The sequence below is a fragment of the Clupea harengus genome, chromosome 13, assembly GCF_900700415.2.
Source record: "Clupea harengus chromosome 13, Ch_v2.0.2, whole genome shotgun sequence".
Lineage (NCBI taxonomy): Eukaryota > Metazoa > Chordata > Actinopteri > Clupeiformes > Clupeidae > Clupea > Clupea harengus.
The window spans coordinates 11,328,083-11,348,649 of NC_045164.1; the positions used below are offsets into that span (position 1 = coordinate 11,328,083).

Here is a 20,567-nt window from a genome sequence, read left to right on the forward strand (position 1 = left end):
TCTACCAGGCTTGCCAGCATCTCTCTCTCTCTCTCTCCATCCTTCTCTCTCTCTCTCTCTCTCTCTCTCTCTAGCTCTGTGCCTGGCAGAGGGATGGGCCAGCTAGCACCAGCCGCCACTAACACCAACACCCGGGCCACCTCACCACCACGGCACCATCAATCCTGGAATAATGGAATGTAGAATAATGCACTTCTGACTGTGCCAGAATGAGGGAAGGGTGGATGGATGAATAGAGGGAAAGAGAGAGTGTGAGTTAAAGAGGAGGGGAGAGAGAGAGAAGGAGAGAGAGAGAGAGAGAGAGAGAGAGAAGGAGAGAGAGGGTGAGAAAGAGGATAGTGCCTTTGGCTTCTCAGATCCAATTAGTCTGGCCAGTCTTGTTGCCATTTCCCTCACTCTCCTTGCTCTCTCCCTCCTACCCCCCATCTCTCTCTCTCTCTCTCTCTCCCCCATCCCCACGTCTCACTCCCTGTATCTCTCTCTCGCCTGCCACCACCCACCCTCTCTCTTGTTCTCCCTTGTTGTCTCTCTCTCCAGTCCCCTCCCTTTCTCTCTCTCTCTCTCTCTCTCTCTCTCTCTCTCTTCCCTGTCTTAATTGGAAGCCGGAGAGACCAGTCGAAATCGCATTAACAGAGGTCCTGCCAGCCAGGGCCATCAATCTTTTTTTATTACGGTGTAATGGGGGTTCTTGGGAGCCGCTATTCGATTTGTCACCGGCCTCGTTCGCTGATAACAGGCATTTGTCATCACTTTCCCCCCGCCTTAATGCTATCATCGCCTGCCTGACAGCTGCCTGCATCCGGGGAGCGCCAGGGACACAGCACATCCGTCAACATAATATTTCCACGGCCAAGGGGACTGCTACAGCAATAAGCTACATTACTACACTTACGAGGGGAAAATCTGTTGTCATTAATTAAAATGTTAGAGAGAGAAGAGAGAGTTGAGAGAGAGAGTACAGAGAGAGGGAAAGAGAGAGAGAGAGAGAGAGTGAGAGAGATGGAGAGAGAGATGGAGAGAGAGAGAGAGATGGAAACAGCAAAGGAGAACTAAAAAAGGGTGGGTGTAAATGTATAGAGAGGAAAGGGAAGACAGAATAATTGTCACAGTGTAATTTTGTTTCTCTGTGGTGTTAAAATGGGGTGTATTGTGTGCTTTTATGTGCACAAGTAAGTGTGTGCGTGTTTGTGTGTGTGGGTCAGACAGAGAAAGAGAGAGAGAGAGACCGACAGAGAGAGAGAGAGAGAGAAAGGGCGAGAGAGAGAGAGTGAGAGAGAGAGAGAAAGGGCGAGAAACAGAGAGTGAAATTGCATGTATCCACATTGTGTCCAGTATGGCAGTGGTTCTGGGGCAATAAAACCATGTATGTTGTGTTTGAGGGGTAACTCCAGGAAACCCAATAACCTGACTGGGCTTGGCAGGAGAAAAAAAAACATGGTAAATAAACAAATCTTGTAAAATGAGTCTACAGACCACCTGCTCATTCTCAGGTCCCATGTGGTCTTAACACAGCCCAGACTGTCCTCCTATGGACCACAAGGGGGCAACGATAAGCCTGTGCACACTAGTGTGGGATGCCTTCTATGTTCCTGTGAGAACCTCTCCTTAGACTACATTTACATTCTACATTTAGCAGACGCTTTTATCCAAAGCGACTTACACATTTTACATTTACACTGATGGCACACTGCACATCAGGAGCAATTAGGGGTTCAGTGTCTTGCTCAAGGACGCTTCGACAGGGAATCGAACTAGCAACCTTCTGATTACTAAACGACTTCTCTACCCCCGTACCACTGTCGCCCCTGACTAGGCTAGGCTGGACAATGGCTGGAGGATGTCCAAAACCACCTGTGGTCCAAAAGAGGAATTTGGGGAAGAGACACCATACTCAGTCAAAGGGACACATTTTCTGATATGTCAATACAATACACTTTACATGTTGCAGTATAAGAAAAGAAAGACTTGATTACATAATGTGTATGTCCAAGACGAAAAATAACAATGTTGATTTGCCTTGAAGTTTTGATTTTACTGTCTTATCCAACTCCTACCTTTAGTGAAGCCACATCCACATTCCTTACTGCGGTACTGACTTTCCAAAGGTCCCCCAGAAAACAGCAGAAGCTACAACAGCCCGTAGAGGCCACACTGAGCTGGTGACCTTGGCTCTCTGTTTCTGTTTTCACTAAGTTACAGAGAGCGAGAGAGAGAGGAAAAAAAATGAGAGCCAGGAACGATTTCGCTCGCTATTCCTCTTCCCCCTACGAGAAGAGGGCGCTTAATGCCATTTGTCTGCGCGGGCAGGCGGGCACGGGAGTCCCTTCTGGGGCGGCTGGCTGAGGAACACAGATGGACGTGAGTGCCCAGGGGCCCGACGGAGCTGAGCTGATCAGTGCAGGGGCCTGCGACACCATCTCACCATGCTGCACCCCCAGCACCTGAGACAATAGCAGAGATGCCACCTGCTACCACACAGGCACACACACACACACACACGTACACACAAAACACATACAGTTGCACACACACACAGACAAAAACGCACACATGCACGTGCACACATACTCAAACACACACACACAGACAAAAACGCACACATGCTCGTGCACAAATACTCGAACACACACACACATACATACACACACTTTCACATATGCGTATGTGGGTGGCACTGAGGTGCAGTTCATGAGCAGAACATGCAGGTGGGGAACAACAGGATGTCAACACCTTCGATGAGGATTTTAATGTTGTTGTGCGAAGGCACCTGCTGGTAATCATACATATTTCCTTTGTGATTCCATGAAATCTGCATCGAGTTGCAAAGTATAATATCTATCTTATGATACAAGGATGAAAAGTGAAATGTGTTGCTCAACTGACACCCCTACTGTAAGAAACAATGTATTTCAGTAATATTAGAAACTTATATGCATATGTGGCAAGATCATTTCGATGGATTAGGCCCCACTTGTAGATATAATAAAAATGGAACTCCTATAGAGCAACAGGGGATGTCTAGGCTCATTCTTCCTGTGGTGCTTAGAATGTGATCAGCAAAAAGGAGGCCAGGAAGTTCTCATTTTCACTCTTAATAAAGTATTAAATCAGGCTCCTGTGTGAGGGAAGAACAAATGTTTTATCCTGGCTGGACTCACAGGTCCATCTCCACATGATCAAAAACGTACAGCGAGACCACGCAGTTCAAGTTCAAAAACGTATTTATTTCACATAATGTTATAAATCTTTGAATGGTCCAATAAAGTATTTGAATAACGCGTGAATACCCATTAAAGTCCGGCACTCATGGCAATACATTAGAAAATAGACCTCTGGCTTTTTTTTCTGTTGAAACGACATTGTTCATATAAAACAAACCATATGTATAAAACATTAATGAAGAGACACATGGACGTCTGTGTCGCACTGTACATGTCAGGCAGCTTTGGTGATGACAACAAATTTACAACTGCGCCAGTCCTTTAAAAAAGCTGCAATAAGATACATTATACTGGTGATGAGGAGACAACCAAGGACACCATTATACAACTAGTCCAGAAACTGGACCTAGAAGTTGCACTGCTCCCAGTAGCAGTCCATTTTCATCAATATGTCTGCTACTATGAACCAGCCATTAGTTTACATAGTCAGGCGTATCCACGCCCACAACGGTAATGCTTCAATGCAGAGTAATGATCTGATTCTCAGCGTGACAGCATCAGATCACAGTGCTAACATGTCAATTCTTGTAACGGCATAAAAAACAAGTTACTTGATAAATTATAGAGAATAACATGTATATACAGTAAACTCTCTAGGTTAAAGTGTTGCTCATCACATCACAGGGGGAGGGAATAAAAGCCAAACAGCGCTTATGCTCGTAAATGTCTCTCTCTCTCTCTCTCTCTCTCTCTCTCTTTCTCTCTCTTTGTCTCTATCTCTGTCAAAGACACACTCATGCACCCATTCAAATGTCCTACAGATAAAGGGAATCTCTGTGGGTTAGTCTCAGTGTCAGTACTCCACAGCACAGGGAAGACATCTCTATGTACACGAACCCAAACATCCTGCTGCCTGTCTGTCCTGGCTAGTTATGGGCTGCTGGTGGCAAAAACAGGGCTGCTGGTCATGTATGGCTTTGGTATCGTCTCGCTCTCAAGATGCAGCTTTGAGGATATATATATCTATAGGTATGCCATGGGAACAGGAGAAAGCAAGTGTTTCCCTTGTATGAAAACCACTGAACTGAATTGAATAAAAGAACTCAAGAAATCATACAGTTTGCTTCCAAATGTACACAGAGTCCTTGAGGTGGTTTATGTAATAGGTTGTACTGTGCAGATGTTGGTCTGGCTCAGTTAGCCCAGGTGTGAGGGTCTTGAGATTCCTCCCCACTCTTGACACGTCTGAGTGGCTTCTTAGTGCCTACACTAAATAAACTAAGACGACCTAGGGAGACCAGGAGCACTGCATGATTCAGGTCCTCCTTCCACACCCTTAACCTACTGGACTGAACTGCTCTAGCTGAGTATCTGTAAATCTGACTCGAGGAGGCAAGGGAACAGCTGAAACACGCAGTGCTGCCGCCGCCGCTGTTCTCCCAGGATGCCGAGCGGCACGGAGTGACGGCGGTCTTACGGGCCGGAGGAGGAGCTGTCGAAGTCCAGCGAGCTGTTGGTCTCCAGCGCGCCGTAGCCATTCCCGTTCATCTTCTTCAGCTTCAGCTGGTCGCTCTCCAGGACGCCCTCCTTGGTGGCGAACATCTGGCTGATCTCCACGAACGTCTTGTTCTTGGTCTCGGGGATGACGAGGAAGACGTAGACGGCCACGGTCAGGCACACGCCGCTGAAGACCAGGTAGCAGTAGGCGCCGGCAGCTTTCTGCAGAGGAACCCCCAACCAAAGTTTAGCATGCTTTATAACACAGTATCACACATTGCACCTTTTCATGCAGAAGCACCCTAAAGGGCCAAAGTATTATTATTATTATTATTATTAATAACAATAATATAATAATAATAATTCAATTCCATTATTATTATTGTTAATACTCTCAGTTTAGTTGAGTGCGTGATGGGTTTGAGCACCAACTGTCATCTTTAACTCTTTAAGTTGTGATCAGTTAGTGAGTTCCTATTCTGGAACACCTGTCATGCTTCTGCCTCGTTAAAAAGTTCTTAAAGGCCTCTTTAAGGTTCACCTGCAGGAATGGGAACATGAATCCGATGGTGAAGTTGGACATCCAGTTCAGGGAACCGCCGACGGTGTAAGCTGCCGGCCGATGGGACTGCTTAAACAACTCCGCCGTGATCAGGAAAGGAACGCCGGCTACAAAACAACGCCAACAACAAGATCAAGAGACAGGGGAACATAAAACCTTATTAGTTTCAACGTTGTAAAATCTTTTATGCCTGGAGTCCAACATTACTGGTAGTAGGTATACATATAACTCCTATAAAGAGAAAATGAGAATTTGCTTGGCATGGTTGTGGCACAAATAAATGCAGGCCATCGTGAAAACACGCCGGCACGTATGCATACTACGCGTGTATGGACGGCTCTTCCATAATAGTTCACAGAGGGAGGTAATAAAAACAGCTTTACGAGCTGCTCGTTATCTCAATATGCAAGAAGTAAGACCTGTTCCAGTGCTTAACTTCTAATCCCTTTTGGTTACAAGTGAAAAATAAGCAGGCGCAAGGTGTTATTTCAAATCTAATGTATTCAGAAACAAGCCAAGCGGCTGCTTCATTATTTGTGCATGATAATTGCGGAAGGAGGGAGACGCACTGCTACTAAATTGCTACGGAAGCTTGGCTGGTAATTCATTGTTCATGCAGGATTTTTGTCTTAAAAAGCCATATTCATCATTGTTTATGAACAATGAGCCATAAAAAAATCCTAATTAAAGACGTAATTACAGCGATAGAGACTGCAGACTGAGAATGAATTATAGATTTTGTTGGAGGCTCGGATCATGCATCAACTCCATAAAGCGCCAGGCTTCACATTCATCATATCCCACACAGCTCCGGATCTCCACAGTTGTGAAAAGGCATAAACTTTCCGCTCATTAGAGATACACAACCCAATAGAGATGGAGAAAACACACATCTAAACCGTTACTGTGTTGTGGGAATGGATACTTTGCGTAGTTTCATAAGGATTCGCGGTGAAATATTTCCACAAGATGTGCTGGGAAATCCATTCAAAACCGAAGTGAGGCCAACAAATTGGGGTGGCGGGTGGAAGTCATCATTGTTATGGTACACAGACTCCTTTTTTTATAGCCTACTGTGGCGGTCCCCTTGGTGGCAAAAGGGTTTCAGTGCCAGCGGGGCAAGATAGTGTACGCCAAGGAGAAGGCAGCCTGGTGAGCGGCTCGTACTCTGACTCGACATAAAAAGCCACGAGAGACATTCAGAGAGGGCGACCGCAGGAAGACCACAACACACAGGCCGCCCCTGGACACGGGAACCGCTCTAATGTTTATGAGACGACCACTGGTAGTCTAGCTGTCAGAGGGGTGATGTAGGGCCTGAACTGTACAGGGCCATGCTGCTAAAACAAATATGATGACAGAGCTCTAATTTCAAAGGTGCCATAGTGTCAGATATTAACCGGGCGGTGCCGTTTACTTGAGATTTATTTTGTCGTTTGCGCAGAGAGGCCACAGAGAAAATGCACTGACCTCTGACAAATATAGGCTTGGAACTCTACTGAAACCCCGCACTCATTAACAGACATCGACATGCCCTCAATATATTCTGTGAAGTAATTGTGGTTGACAATAGCAACAGCTATTAGCAAAAGCTTCAATTTCAACTGGCCAATTTTCAGTTTTCTTTTTAAAATGTCCTACCCCCAGAGGTCGCCATTTCCCTACATAAAAATGTCATGGGGGAATTTAATGAGTGCAATGCTGTCAAGGTAATACTGTCTAATTACTCAGTAGTTTGGACAATGCTCAAAGAAGTGGAAAATCCCTCAAATTTTACATTACCCAAACCAATGTCATACACAAAGTCAGCCTCTGCCAGATTACCCACCGTCGATGGTGATAGGGAAAGTTTACGTTACGAAACATTAACGTGATTAATAAGCTGTGACTGATTAAAACCTGTCAAATTGCAGTGATGGGGACAAAGTTAAGGGTAAAACGTACCTGGTCCAATACAGAATCCAGCAATGATCCCAACCACGCAGCCAACACTCACATACTTCATAATGGCTATGTGTTCCTGTACGTGAGAGATAAGCTCAAAATCAGAATAGGTTGACAGAGATTAAGTCATTTTAACATCCCAAATAGTCTGGGTGAAATGAAATCACAGTACATTACACTTCACTGATTCTTCACACTTAGAAAGGGAGGGGGGGGGGGGGGGGGGGGGCAGAGGGTTCATGCAGCAGGGAGAGTCATGGCAAGGGGGAGATGACAGATTCAAGGGGCCCAGTGCTGCACAGAGTCCCTTAACAACGCCAGGCTGTATAGATCTTTGAGATTTAGACAACAGCCGTTCCCATTTTTCAAGGGGAGCACATTTCTATGTACTCCCCAAGGATGAGGCACTGTACGCGGGATGGATGTAGGCTAGTGTGGATACCTGCAGGATGAGAGAGAAGGTGATCCCCGCACAACATATTCCCATCACCGCAAACCCACCGATGATGAGGGGCCTTCTGCCAAGCCTCTCGATGGTAAAGCACTGGAGGAGACAAGGGAAGTTATTTCAGTGTGACATCTTTGTTGTTATTGTTGGTGGATGTCTCCTCTGGTTGGTGTCACCCATGCCTCAGACTTAGCCTGCTGAGGCCAGGCCATCATGGGCAGGGGAAACAAAGTCCAGTGGGGGGGGGAATGACTCACGATAACATGGCGTAATAAAATATGATTACTGGCCGCAAACATCCGTTTCACACAAAGAGCCTTTTATTTTACAAATTTAGTGACACATCGTTGCACTTCATAAGCTTAACTGTACTGCACGTATGCACACACACACACACACATACACACTCACAAGCAGGGACACACACACACACACAAATACAACTCATGCAGAGTAATATGATTTTTCAGGATGACATTAAAAATGAAAAATAAAACAACAGGATGACTTAAAGGGGAGCGGAGTGGAGCGGCTGACAGCAGAACGGATCGCTGTAATTTTATAACCAATCTCAGGGCTGCCTCCTGCGTCCCATTCGCCTCCCCAGCCAGGGCCAATTGACACTGACAGCAATGAGTTCCTGTGACTAACAGCGGGCTCCGGCTCAGCCAGTCGCTCCTGGTGCAGCGCTAAATCCTGCCTAAGAGATGCGACTGGGAGAGCGAAAGCCAGGGAGAGTGGGTCGAGGGAGAGAGAGAGAGAGGGAGGGAGGGACGAGGGAGAGAGAGAGAGGGGGGGACGAGGGAAGAGAGAGAGAGAGAGAGAGAGAGAGAGAGAGAGAGAGCAAGGTAATAAGCAAGTGGGTAGGGGAGAGAGGGAAATAGGTAAAAGGAGAGTGAGAAAGAGAGAGAGAGAGAGAGAGAGAGAGAGATGTGGGGAGAGAGCAAGAGAAAGAGCGAATGGGCAGGGGAGAGAGAGATAGGAAAGAGGGAAAAGAGGGAGTGAAAGAGAGAGACAGAGCAAGAATTAAAGTGAGTGAGAGAGAGAAAGGCAGGGAGGGGGAGAGAGTTAGAGAGTGAGCAAAGAAGATCGAGAGAAAGAGAGAAAGAAAGAGAGAAAGGGAGAGAGAAAGGGAGAGAGAAAGGGAGAGAAAATGTGTGCAGGCTGCCCATGCTTCGATTATGTTTCGGAGATGTGACCCAGGGAAGGAGCTGGCGGAAAACAACACTCATCACTCTCTCTAATGCCTCTCCCCCGTCCTCCTTTAATACAGTGTTTTATACAAGTGTCAGAGTGGAAAAATACGGGGCTGCACCGGGGAAGACGGAGAGGGGAGAAAAACGGATGTGATGGCCACGGATGAAAGAGTAGAGAGGCACCAAACCACTCGGGAGAAGTCACACACACACACACACACACACACACACTCTCTCTCTCACACACACACACACATACACACACACATCATGTCTTATCCAGACATTCTGGGCCCAGGTGGAGACTATGGGGTGACTCAAAAAAAGAATGCAAGTATGCAGATAACCATTCATTTTGAAAAGTAAAATCAAGAATGAGATTTTACATGAAAGTATACTGCTTTTATTGCCCAAGATCAACCACTAGTATTCAATGCAGTCGCTGGCTACATAAAGGCAAAAGTTCCAAGCATCAATAATTACCACTCACTGGGTGGCCACATCCCTAATTGGACTGGGTGAATGAAGAGGGTGAAATATGAACCTGAGGGTGAGAGAGAGAGAGACAGAGAGAGAGAGGGAAAGAGAGAGAGAGAGAGAGAGAGAGAGAGTGCGGTCTGCTCACCCCAACAAGCCCTGCGACGATCTCTATGGCTCCTGTTCCCACTGTAGTGTACTGGATCTCTGGAGTGGGGATACCCGCATTCTTAAAGATGTCATTGGTGTAGAACCAGATCTGTGGAGAGAGACACAAAGAGAATGGGACGGTGGAAGACAGAGAGAAGTGTACACAGGCAGGCACACAAAAGGCCCGAGAGCGAGACCGAAAAAGAAAGAGACGGGGAGACAAAGAGAGGGTTACAAGAAGCGGGAGAAACGGAGAAAGACGGAGAGAGAGAGAGAGAGAGTGAGAGAAACAAAAAGAGACGGCACGGACCGAGACAGAAGGAGCACAGCAGAGAGAGAGGGAGACGGAGGAGGAGGGAGCTTGTTGATTGCTGGTGGCTGTGCGCAGGTGGCAGAGCACAAGGCGAACGCGCTGCTGCCGGGGTACAACACATCAGATTCAATTTGGGTTTGGAGGGGAGTGTTTAAGGCCGGGCTGGGGGGCGATCAGACGGAACACAGACGGCTTTAGTGCTGATGGGGACTCGGCGGGCACACAGCGGACAGCCCTCACACACACACACACACACACAAACACATGCAGACACACACAAACACACACACACACACACACACACACTCCTTCTTTCATACACACACTCTCTCTCCCTCACACGCGCACAAACATACACACACACACACAAACACACACACAGACACACACACAGTCACTCAATGGCTGCTACAGGCACACTGAGCCAAGGCTGGCCACCTGTCACCTCATCCTCTAGTCATACGAGAAAATAGAGGAGAATGAATGAAAACGTGAGAGACAGAAACACAACGAGACAACTGTGTGCGACAGCAAAAGAGCATGAAGGAGGGAGAGAAGAGAAAAAGATAAAGGAGAGAGAGAGAAAAAAGGAGAGAGAGAGAGACTAGGACCTGAGGTCTAAGGCCCTCACAGAGCCAGGAGGTCGCCTGTCTGCTAGCCCACTTCACCTTTACTGGGCTGACCACTGATCACCTCTCCATTACTAGATCTTTCCCATCTGCCCCTGTATGCATCACCAGCATCGCACATTCCTTCATCATCTTCACAGTCATCATGGTCCTCATTACCTTCCTAATTATCATCTTCATTATTGTTATAATCATCATCATAACTGTGGCTGTGACCGCTGTCACTGATTCCCTGTGTGTCCGTGTGTGTGTGTGTGTGTGTGTGTGTGTGTGTGTGTGTGTGTGTGTGTGTGTGTGTGTGTGTGTGTGTGTGTGTGTGTGTGTGTGTGTGTGTGTTTAATTTGCTTGAATAATGGCCCTTATTTATAACCGTGGCTGGGCAGAGCAAATGAGATGCCATAAACACAGCGAAGAAATGAAAATTCTAATTAGTTCAGCTCTGTTGGGTAAAGTATGTGCTTTTTGGCACAACTGTCCAGTTAATCATTTGAATAATTAACACGCACTCTGAATAGGATAATTCAGGGAGGATAGACACCTAATATAACCTCATTTAGAGAGAGAGAGAGAGAGAGAGAGAGAGAGTGGACCGATAGAGAGGGTGAAAAGAGAAAGAAGAAAAGATAGTGTGAGTACACAAGAAAAGAGAGAGAGAGAGGGGGGGGGGGGGTTGAGAGAGTGAGGTAGAACCTTAATAAAAGTAGGGCTTTTGTTTATCATTACGTCCAAGGGAGGACGCCCAGGGAGAGCCGGTGCCAGTGTTCCTCTTGATTTAAAATGGAGCTTGGCGAACACTCCCCAACGACCACACCTCCCCCCAACCCCCACACCCCCCCGCCACCACTTTTTTAAGGAGAGGTACTAGTAAATAACTCCGTCCTGATTTAGTTCCTCTCCATGAAGGGAGTTAATGAGTTTGTCTGAAGCGGTTTAGTGCCTTGATGGATAGTGCCCACGCACACACAGCATTCTTCAGGGGCTAGACTTGCCCATGTCTGTCCAGTCCGATAACAGCGATACCCCCTGGTACTCGCCGCATGTCTGGCTTGTTGCTCTAAAACTGGTCTTTGTGCAGCTATTCCTGTTTATAGGTCTACCACACCATGGCCATATTTTACAGTATTTAACACTCTGACACCGGTTCATTAGCGCTAATCATTGTCGATTTAACTCCAATAAAACAGACAAACAACAGTATCCATTTTAGGTCATTAATGGGCTTAAGAGAATTAGCACATTCAGGCTAAATTTGGACACATTGTTTAAAAAAAATGTTACACCATTCAGTTGACTTAGAGGATGGCTTCTCGTCTCAAAGTGTCATGAACAGTTTATTACTTACATAGGGCCCAATGAAATCTGTTTTATTTTTTGCCAAATGCTGTGTTTTCTGTTTTTTTTTTTTTTTTTTTAGCAATTTGATTATCATCGAATCATATGTCCAATCAAAACAATTGGCTGTCTAGGTGATTGACCTACACTGTCCCACAGTATGTTGTAATAGGGCAGGGAGTGTTTTTAAATGAGGATTCAAGTGTAAATTGGATTACAAGACTTACACTAAATCAGTAAGCCATTTGTGTTATGATAGTGATCATGTACATTGTAAGCCGTATGGTTATTGACTTTGTGGCACATACATATGTACACACATGTACATGCTAGTAAATATCTGACTGTGCGAGCCAATATCTCTTATGAGGCTCAAACCAGCTTAAGCACGGATGTCAATCAGCGGTCACTTACGGCGTCGATGCCAGATAGCTGCATGCCGATGTTGATGACCACCACGGAGAGGACCTGCCACCGGACGGAGCGGTCGAACAGGAGCGCCCACACGGACACCGTGTCCATGGAGGAGAGGGAGCGCTGCTCCTCCTGCATCTCCTCGATCTCCGCCTGGATGTTGCACTTGGTTCTGTACCACTTCAGAGCTGAGGAGGGACACAGAGACACGCGCTCACCTAACACTGTAGCACACAACACGTTTGTGTAGCGAACCACATACAGTACCTATCTGCCATAGTTAACTTAGCTTTGTAGCGTGAAGATATGGCACAGGATAAAACAGTAGTACACCCTTCACCCTCTATAGTATCATATCTATGGCAACAATGACTCTGGACATACTTGCCAATGCCAACACCACTGATGCCAGTATTATTTGGTTGCCATCCTCACCTGTAATGGTAGCATGGACATTGTGTTTCTCGATGAGGAGGTAACGAGGACTCTCTGGAAACCATGGCAACAGCATTAACTGAATGAAGGTGGGCACCACAACCAGGGAGAGGAACAGGGGCCAGTGCTCCTCCTATCATGTACATAACACATAACCATGGTTACCAATCTACGAAGGCTTGACCTTCATAGTCTCTATCTTCTCTGGGTTGCAAAGAAACAAAGACAGAAGAACTTAACATAAAGAACATACATTTCAAGAAAAAAACAAGCCATGATGCACATAACACTGATTCATAACATAAGAAATATAAATATAGTGTAGTGTATCTTCTGTTCTGTTGCACAGTGATGTACCTTTCCCAGGAGTTCATGGAGGCCCAGGATCTGAGCGGTGAAGACCCCAGTGCAGATGAAGATGCTGGGCATGAGGCCCAGAAAGCCCCTGAGGTTTTTGGGAGCGATTTCTCCCAGGTACATGGGCACCACACTCAGAGAGATACCTGTAGGTGGAGCATTCCTCTCATTACTGGGGCTTTGGAGACTGCCACTGATGGACTACATCTCAACTCTGCTGTTACGGGTACAGTCGGGTAAACATATAACTACAGGGAGCTTAGTTCAGCTTGGCAAATCTGAACTAGGACAGGGGGGCGACAGTGGTACAGTGGTAGAGAAGTCGTTTAGTAATCAGAAGGTTTCTAGTTTGATTCCCTGTCGAAGCGTCCTTGAGCAAGACACTGAACCCCCAATTGCTCCTGATGTGCAGTGTGCCATCAGTGTAAATGTAAAATGTGTATACATTGTAAGTCACACATATGTAAGTCGCTTTGGATAAAATCGTCTGCTAAATGACTAAATGTAAATGTAAATCAACAAGCTAACAAGATGAATCCTTATGGAAAATGTCTGGACCACAATGGACACAGGGAACAGTGCATTTGGGAACAGCAGTTTGACCAATACTTTGACCAATGATTTGTTATTGAAAAAGCAAAATTACCAGTAGTATCTTAGCTCTCAGTATGTTCTTACTGGTCACATAGATTCTTACTTGCACTACTGTAATAGTGTCTCATCACCTAAACTACAGATCCAGAGGTTTGGAACAGTGAGATGGTACAAAGTCCTTACAGGACTCACCACTCGGCAGCCATCTTGGCAGCCATCTTGGCAGCTATTTTGGGCAAACAAGATCCGGCTCCTACCTTAATGAATGGGCAGAGATCCATAACTCGACATAGAATGGTCAAACAGACCTTAGAAGTGCACAGCTGGAATCTGACATAAACAGCATAAACAGTATTTCAATAGCCGCTATTTTTTTCAGGTACATTTGCTTACTGCGCAGCTATAAATATAGCTGTTCAGGTAAGGTGAAATATCAGTTATGCCTTTTCCGACAATGAAATTGTCTCTTTATAATACAAGGCAGGACTTCCAGTTACTGATCTGCCAGTTTAAGCGTTGCAAACTCACCCCATTCAAACCCTACTTATTTTTCACTCAGTGATCAGTCTCCTCCCCTTATAGCATCTCTACATGGTAAATCGTTTAGGAATTCAGATGCTGTCCAAAGACACTGCATTAATATGCATTAATATCTATGATACTATACTGAGAATAGATAGGGCTTATCTTAGGCTTGGGGAGTCACCCACAGCACTTTAACGAGCCAGTTTCCTGATCATCTGTCCCCTTACTTCTGTATCCGTGAATTAATTCTATACCTGAGTGAATCCCTGTGACAAATCGGCCAAAGATGATCATCTCTGGTGAGCCACAGATTCGGCTAAAGCCCATGAGAGAGCCGGCGATGAACACCAGCACGGTGGAGTTGACCACTGTCCCTTTCCTATAGAGAGAGAGCGAGAGAGAGAGAGAGAAGGAGAGAGAGACCATGCTCAGTACGTCATACCATTCTGTCTTTATCAACATACCAAGTACGTTACATTCCATTACCATAATCACAGTGTAACTACAGTAAGTTTAAGTTTAATGCATAGAACCATAAGGTGTAACAACACATTGATATTTAGTATGAATAGAAAGAATTGGCACTTACAGCTAACATTGCTAGGTAATGTAATGTAGAGTTTCAATTTCTTTAAAAGTATAGTTTCTCTGTAACAGTGGTGTTATTAAGTGCTACTGAACCTTAAATTAAAACACTAGCATTTTACTGAAAACATTCAATGCACACATTTGGATCAATCCACAGTGGTCCAGAGGAGGCAGGTCATAATGCTCCGAGCATGCAGTGGTCTGTCCCACGCCCGTGTACCTACCAGCCACTGACCATTAGCTCAGGGCACTTATACCCCACATTCATCCTCAGAGGAGTTTAACTATCCAAACCACACAATTGATGTTCCTCGACCGCGACCAGAGCGTGATGTGTAAAACCACTCAGGGTAATGCACTATGGGGCCTTGATTAGTTCTATCAGGTGGTAAACTTCCCTCCTGATTTACTGTCGCAGGTCCCCTCCATGTTTGGCAATTCTGGACCCCCCCCTCACACACACACACACAAACACACACACACACATACACACAATGCCAATAAAGCATTTTGCTGTGATGAAATTGATTAGGACAATAAATGGGCTCATGAATCATCGTCTTTCATTTGCATTTAAATGTCCACCTCACTGCAGACAGAAAGAGCGGCGGCTTTGGAAGTGAGAGGAGAGATGGCTGTCTGGGGGGGTTTAATGCCCGACTGTGCGCTGCCAAACAACCCCGATCACCGTGAATGTAAACTGCCATGGAGCATAAATGATGAAGTAATTCACAGCAATTACTTACTTTTATACCTAATTCACACTAATTTCAGACATACATAAACCAGTGGGAAAAAAACACAAAACGCCAACACCCCTGAAGAATCTCATGAAAATAAGAATCACATATGGCTGTTTTCCTATTAACTTCTCAGGCAGGAACTCACAAACTGTTTTCACTGAAAGAAGTTCGTTATCTGTGGGCACAGTAAACTGGTCTCTGGGCTCTAATGAACTCAGGATGCCATTTCCACTAAAACTCAAGGTCATCTGAATGGGTCGGGGTAATAACTACATGGTAATGGCCAAAGTGGAGATCCACTCCGGAGGCTCCAACACCCTTGAGGTGAGGCTGGCAAGGGCCTGATGTTAGGGTGAAGTGTGGGCTCGATGTGGGAGTGCCTGTTTGTGTGTGTGTGTGTGTGTGTGTGTGTGTGTGTGTGTGTGTGTGTGGCTTACCTTCCAAATCTGGTGACCAGGATGCCCACCATCAAGGATCCGATGAGCCCCCCGCTGGCAAAGACGGACACAGTGAGGGAGTACATGAGGGTGAGGGCCTCCTCATTTAGCCCGGAGCCATTCCGGCTCAACGCCGTCCGGTTGTAGAAGTCCTTAATATACTGAGAGAGGGAGAGAGCCAGAGGTTTAACACTCCTTTATTAAATAAAAATAAACTGGCCAAATGTCTCGACAACAAAGCCTCAGTTTCCACCCACTGAAACGAGAGCAACTCCATTTGGCCGGCGTCTTCCCTCCCACTGGTCTAATTAGAGAGCAGGAACTGAGCCAGACCAAGAGGACACACTCATGTGACATCCCTTCTTTTTTCTACTGCTCACTCCATCTCCGTCTCCTCTGGCCCTCTGCCTTTTCAGGTGACCAGCTAATCAGATTCCACATTGTCTCTTTTCCTCTAACTTTACAGAGACTCACTCTCCTGACATGAATTGCTGTTCATTGGCGAAGAGGCTACTTACTTCAGGACTATGATAAAAACCTTCAAATCTTACTGCGTGTTTGGAATTGCTCAAAATCAGACATTTTTTACAACATATGCTTCCAAAGCCTTAGTGACCACAAAAGACTGACTTTGTGTTACTGAACCAAGTCCTGAAACAACCTTGTGACTGGAGTTCAGTATGGGCCAAGTCCCTGGATACAATAGTGGACTAGAACAAGATGGCATGAGACAATTTGAACTGAATGAAAGGAATAGAGGACCAGCACACTTTCATTAAAACGGTTATATAACTAACTGAAATAGAATTCTGAGCTTCCAACAGTTTGTTTGAAGGACACTCTCCTCTCAGTAATGTATTCCTAAGAATGAAAAGTTCAGGGCATTAAGTTTCTCAACAGTGTTGCTCACACACATGCATGGAACTCCACAGTGTACAGAATCCAACGTGTGACACTCATCCCACAGACAGAATATCGAGCTGAGTTACAACCGGTCCACCAGGGCCTTGGTAAAGCACTCGGAGGCTTCCCACGTAGTTCACAATTGAGTGGAGATCCACGTATCAGCTGTGAATGTGCACTGGCATTCCAGTTCCGTGTGCCACAGGCACACTAGTGTGCTCCGACTCCAGAATACAGTAATCACTGATGATGGCTTTCTCCAGCGAAAGAAGGCTGCAGAGCCTTATGGAACCCGTGTGAGGCACATTCCCTAACCCTGGGCAATGCTGAGGTTACAGAGGCCGGACTCATCCTGCTGCCATTCAATCTGCATTCCTGATCTGATGACAAATGCTGCAAACCAAATAAAGCCTGAAAAGCTTCTCTGTTAACCAGGGAAGATTCGGAGGTGATAGCGTCTTATTCAAAATGCCCTTTATATATGAAAAGGTTGGGCCTATAATACGGCTGAAGGATGAATGTCGACAAGACTGTTAACAGAGACTTGATCAGAGAAACTGCTTTAACATATAGAGTCCCCCATACTTCTTTTCCAACCCACATGGAATCATCATAATCAGATTTAGATGTTTGTTTGTAAACAATAGTTCTACACTACTCCATTTGGGCCATTCCTATTTCATTTCAGAGTGCCATCACTTCTAAATCGGCCTATTAGAAAGGTTCACAGCTACATGGGAGAAGGGAATCAGCTCAGTCTCTAGCATTTGTATGGATCCAACACAACAGCAATCCTCTACATACGAAGCCATTTACGGTACCAATAATGTTGAGCATGTGAAAGGCTATCCTGGCATGACATAGAATGGAGAAGCAGCAGTTGAAATTATATTTAACACCAATAATATAATGAATCCCTGCCTTCTTAGCCAGATGGATTGACATTTAAAATATCTAACCGACAAAGGGGCAAACAGGCAAATCAAATACAAAATGTTTACACACTTACCTGTGCTGGGGAGTTGACCACAGCCAAGTTATATCCATAGAGCATGGAACTACCAAAGGAGGTGAGAAATGCGACTGCCAATAATGAGGCAGTGAGATGCTGTAGAAGAGGAAAATAATACATTGGTGAATAAATAAATAACTAAAAAGACAGGCAGGCAGACAGCTAGATATATTGACAGATATTTAGACAAATAGATATATAGACAAATAGATAGACAGACAGACAGACAGACAGACAGCCAGCCAGATAGATAGATAGATAGATAGATAGGCAAATTGTTCTAATTAGCTAACTTCCCAGAGTTCTTCACTGATAAGATGACCAAGAGCTATGAACTCTAAAGAGGTAACTTTCCGTTGCTGGGCTAAGTTAATGTTGTAATATAATTAGTGTATTGTGCATCAAACTCAGCATTTCAGATGTAAAGGGAGAGACAGGGGTCAGGTCAGGGGATGCTGTATATTACTTACAACAACATACTATACTTGACTTCTTGTGGTGTGTCTCAGTTGGCCTGCCTCAGGCCCTCACTGACACAAGTGGCAGTTAGTCATTGATTTACAGTAGCCCAGACCCAAAACAATATGCTAGCTTTCGACAGGAACTTTTGTAGCATAGTGTATTATCATATGACAATTTGATGTAGGCCTAAAATGTTTGGCTTTAAAAACTTTCGTTCCATTGCTTGGACACTACATGTTTAAGTGTGTTTCACCAGGAGTAGGAGGAGGACGACAAGAGGGAAACGGAAAGAGCACGAGAGAGCGAGAGACGCCATCACACAGAAACTTGACTGAGATGGAGCTAAAGTACTCTGATCATGGGCGGAAAACTTAATTTGAAGCAGTAAGTGGTCAGATGCGGCTACTTATGCATACAACACACGTGAGAGCCGACGCTAAGACAATGTCTTGTGACATTTAATCAGCGGTATCGCCCACTTATCTGATGCGCAGAACAAAGATGACTGACGCTCACTGGCCGTTTGATTAATGAAGCAGAGTATTAAATGAATCAAATTATGAATCTTTCCTGAGACATAAATGGATGATAATTAAAAATGATTTAAATGTACGGCACACGCCACATCAGACAGAAAACAAGACTAACATTTTTGAGGACCACAAATCAATCATTCGTGATATCACGAATGCAACAGCTAAGCCTCAATAACCACAAAAATCAAGTAGGCTAATATGTGTAATAAAGTCACCCAGCTTTTCACAGTGACATTAAGCTACATATGATGTATTGACTTGAAGACTAACTTCAGCAGATGCAGAATAGCCTACATTAGAAGACATTCATTGCCAATACTAACGACAGACACCTAATTCGACAGATGTGTCATATCTGTTTACCACTGGTCAACATTCGGGTTTTACATTGTTTAATTAAGAATGCTTACCGATGAGGCTTTCCCAGGTGACGTTATTAAAACTTCCTCAGCCATTTATGTAGGCTATCGAATCTACAAAGACAGAATCCCAGAGACTTGAAAAAGTGGAAAAACTTAGATGTTTACTTTAAAACTACTTTCACTTGAGACTGCCGGCATTACAACTAGGTACGTTCATTTTGAAAGAGCAGGCGTGGTCATGTTCGATTTGCCGGCGGAAGACCCATTTAGGTGAGCGATGGTCGGTCCTGTCATCCCAAGCATGGCAGTCATTCCTGTCCCGTCTTCTTCCTCCGCTCAGTAGCAGTGGCCTTGTGGCCTGCGTAATGAGCAGAATCATGTGATGGAAAGCAACGTGATTCTGAGAGAAAGGCTGCTGAAATCAATTAGCTAAGTGAATTTACAAAGACCGCGGTTACTGTGCCGGGAGCCAATGGAAACCCTCGTCGAGTTGAGTTACCTACAGTATGAGGACACGGGCTACATTTTACAATGCGCATTTCTTTTTTCTTTTCTTTTCTTTTTTTTTGTGTGTAAGCGGACGTGCATTGGATAAAAAAATGCATGTCTTGGTCTGTCAACTGAGTGAGTTTAATGATACACTGAAATGTGGGTTGTATTTAGGTAAAGCATAGGCTACTCTTTCAGTAAAGGAGAGAGGCATTTAGGCTACTGTAAGGGGCCCATGATAAAATCCATTCAATTACTTCTGCATTGGTCTGCTGAGATCAGGGGCCGTAGCCTAATTTCTTACAACCTTCAAATGATCTAACTTAAATATTACACTCATTAGGCCTCATTTGTGTTTAGTTTGGCAATTTTTCTTTTTATAAAAAAGCACGTAGCATGTGTTTCTCAGCTTTATTAATAAAACATTTTAACTAACAAATTTAAGTTTTCTTGTCCTACGGACAGCACTCGCCCAGATTTACAGTAAAGACATATTTATTATTTGTATACCTTGTACCCATCATTGCATGGCATATTTATTTAGCCATTACTGAGATTACATTTTAAAGCTGTCTAATGGATAAATGTTGCAGATTTTCTCCCTATTTTGTGTGGAGTTGAAACCTGCATAACATGGATCTAAATCTGTAAGGTCATCAGTGACAGCTGTTAATCTGAAGCTTGAGGCCCTCAACTAATGCAAATGATGGGCGTTGTCTCTCAATTATATACATAACAAGAGAAGACAACCATCGGGGTTAACTCCATGGTGCGTGCCTCTCAGAGAGAGTCTGGGGTCAGCTGGAGTCATCAGATGATTCCCTTCCTGGGCATGAAGCTGCCTTGTAGACTACTAATCAATTCTGGTTTCACATCATGCACGAGTGACAGATCAACCAGACCCTAACCCTGCCCCACCTCTACTCTGCCCGAATGTAAGAACCAATAGACCAACTAAGTGAGGAAGTGTGACTGATAGCAGACATGTCAGCAATTTAAAA

At 44.9% G+C, this 20,567-nt stretch overlaps 1 protein-coding gene across 1 annotated transcript; it reads right to left on the minus strand.

The window, feature by feature from the left end:
- Positions 1-3,335: 3,335 nt before the first annotated feature.
- slc2a15a (solute carrier family 2 member 15a) lies at positions 3,336-20,154 on the minus strand. Its single transcript, XM_012840352.3, has 12 exons — positions 19,126-20,154; positions 17,715-17,813; positions 15,803-15,963; positions 14,289-14,413; positions 12,916-13,061; positions 12,559-12,691; positions 12,124-12,311; positions 9,434-9,544; positions 7,607-7,708; positions 7,165-7,240; positions 5,200-5,327; positions 3,336-4,880 (listed from the first exon to the last, which is right to left on the minus strand). The coding sequence occupies exons 1-12, from the start codon at positions 19,168-19,170 to the stop codon at positions 4,635-4,637; spliced, it is 1,560 nt and encodes a 519-aa protein (XP_012695806.1). The 5' UTR covers positions 19,171-20,154; the 3' UTR covers positions 3,336-4,634.
- Between the last annotated feature and the right edge of the window lie 413 nt (positions 20,155-20,567).

Excerpts from the sequence above, each read along its gene's own strand:
- slc2a15a (XM_012840352.3), bottom strand. The coding sequence starts at position 19,170 with ATGGCTGAGGAAGTTTTAATAACGTCACCTGGGAAAGCCTCATCG. Across the intron at positions 15,964-17,714 it reads TGGTCAACTCCCCAGCACAG|TATATTAAGGACTTCTACAA; the intron begins GTAAGTGTGTAA and ends TCCCTCTCTCAG. Across the intron at positions 5,328-7,164 it reads TGGATTCTGTATTGGACCAG|CCGGCGTTCCTTTCCTGATC; the intron begins GTACGTTTTACC and ends GTTGTTTTGTAG.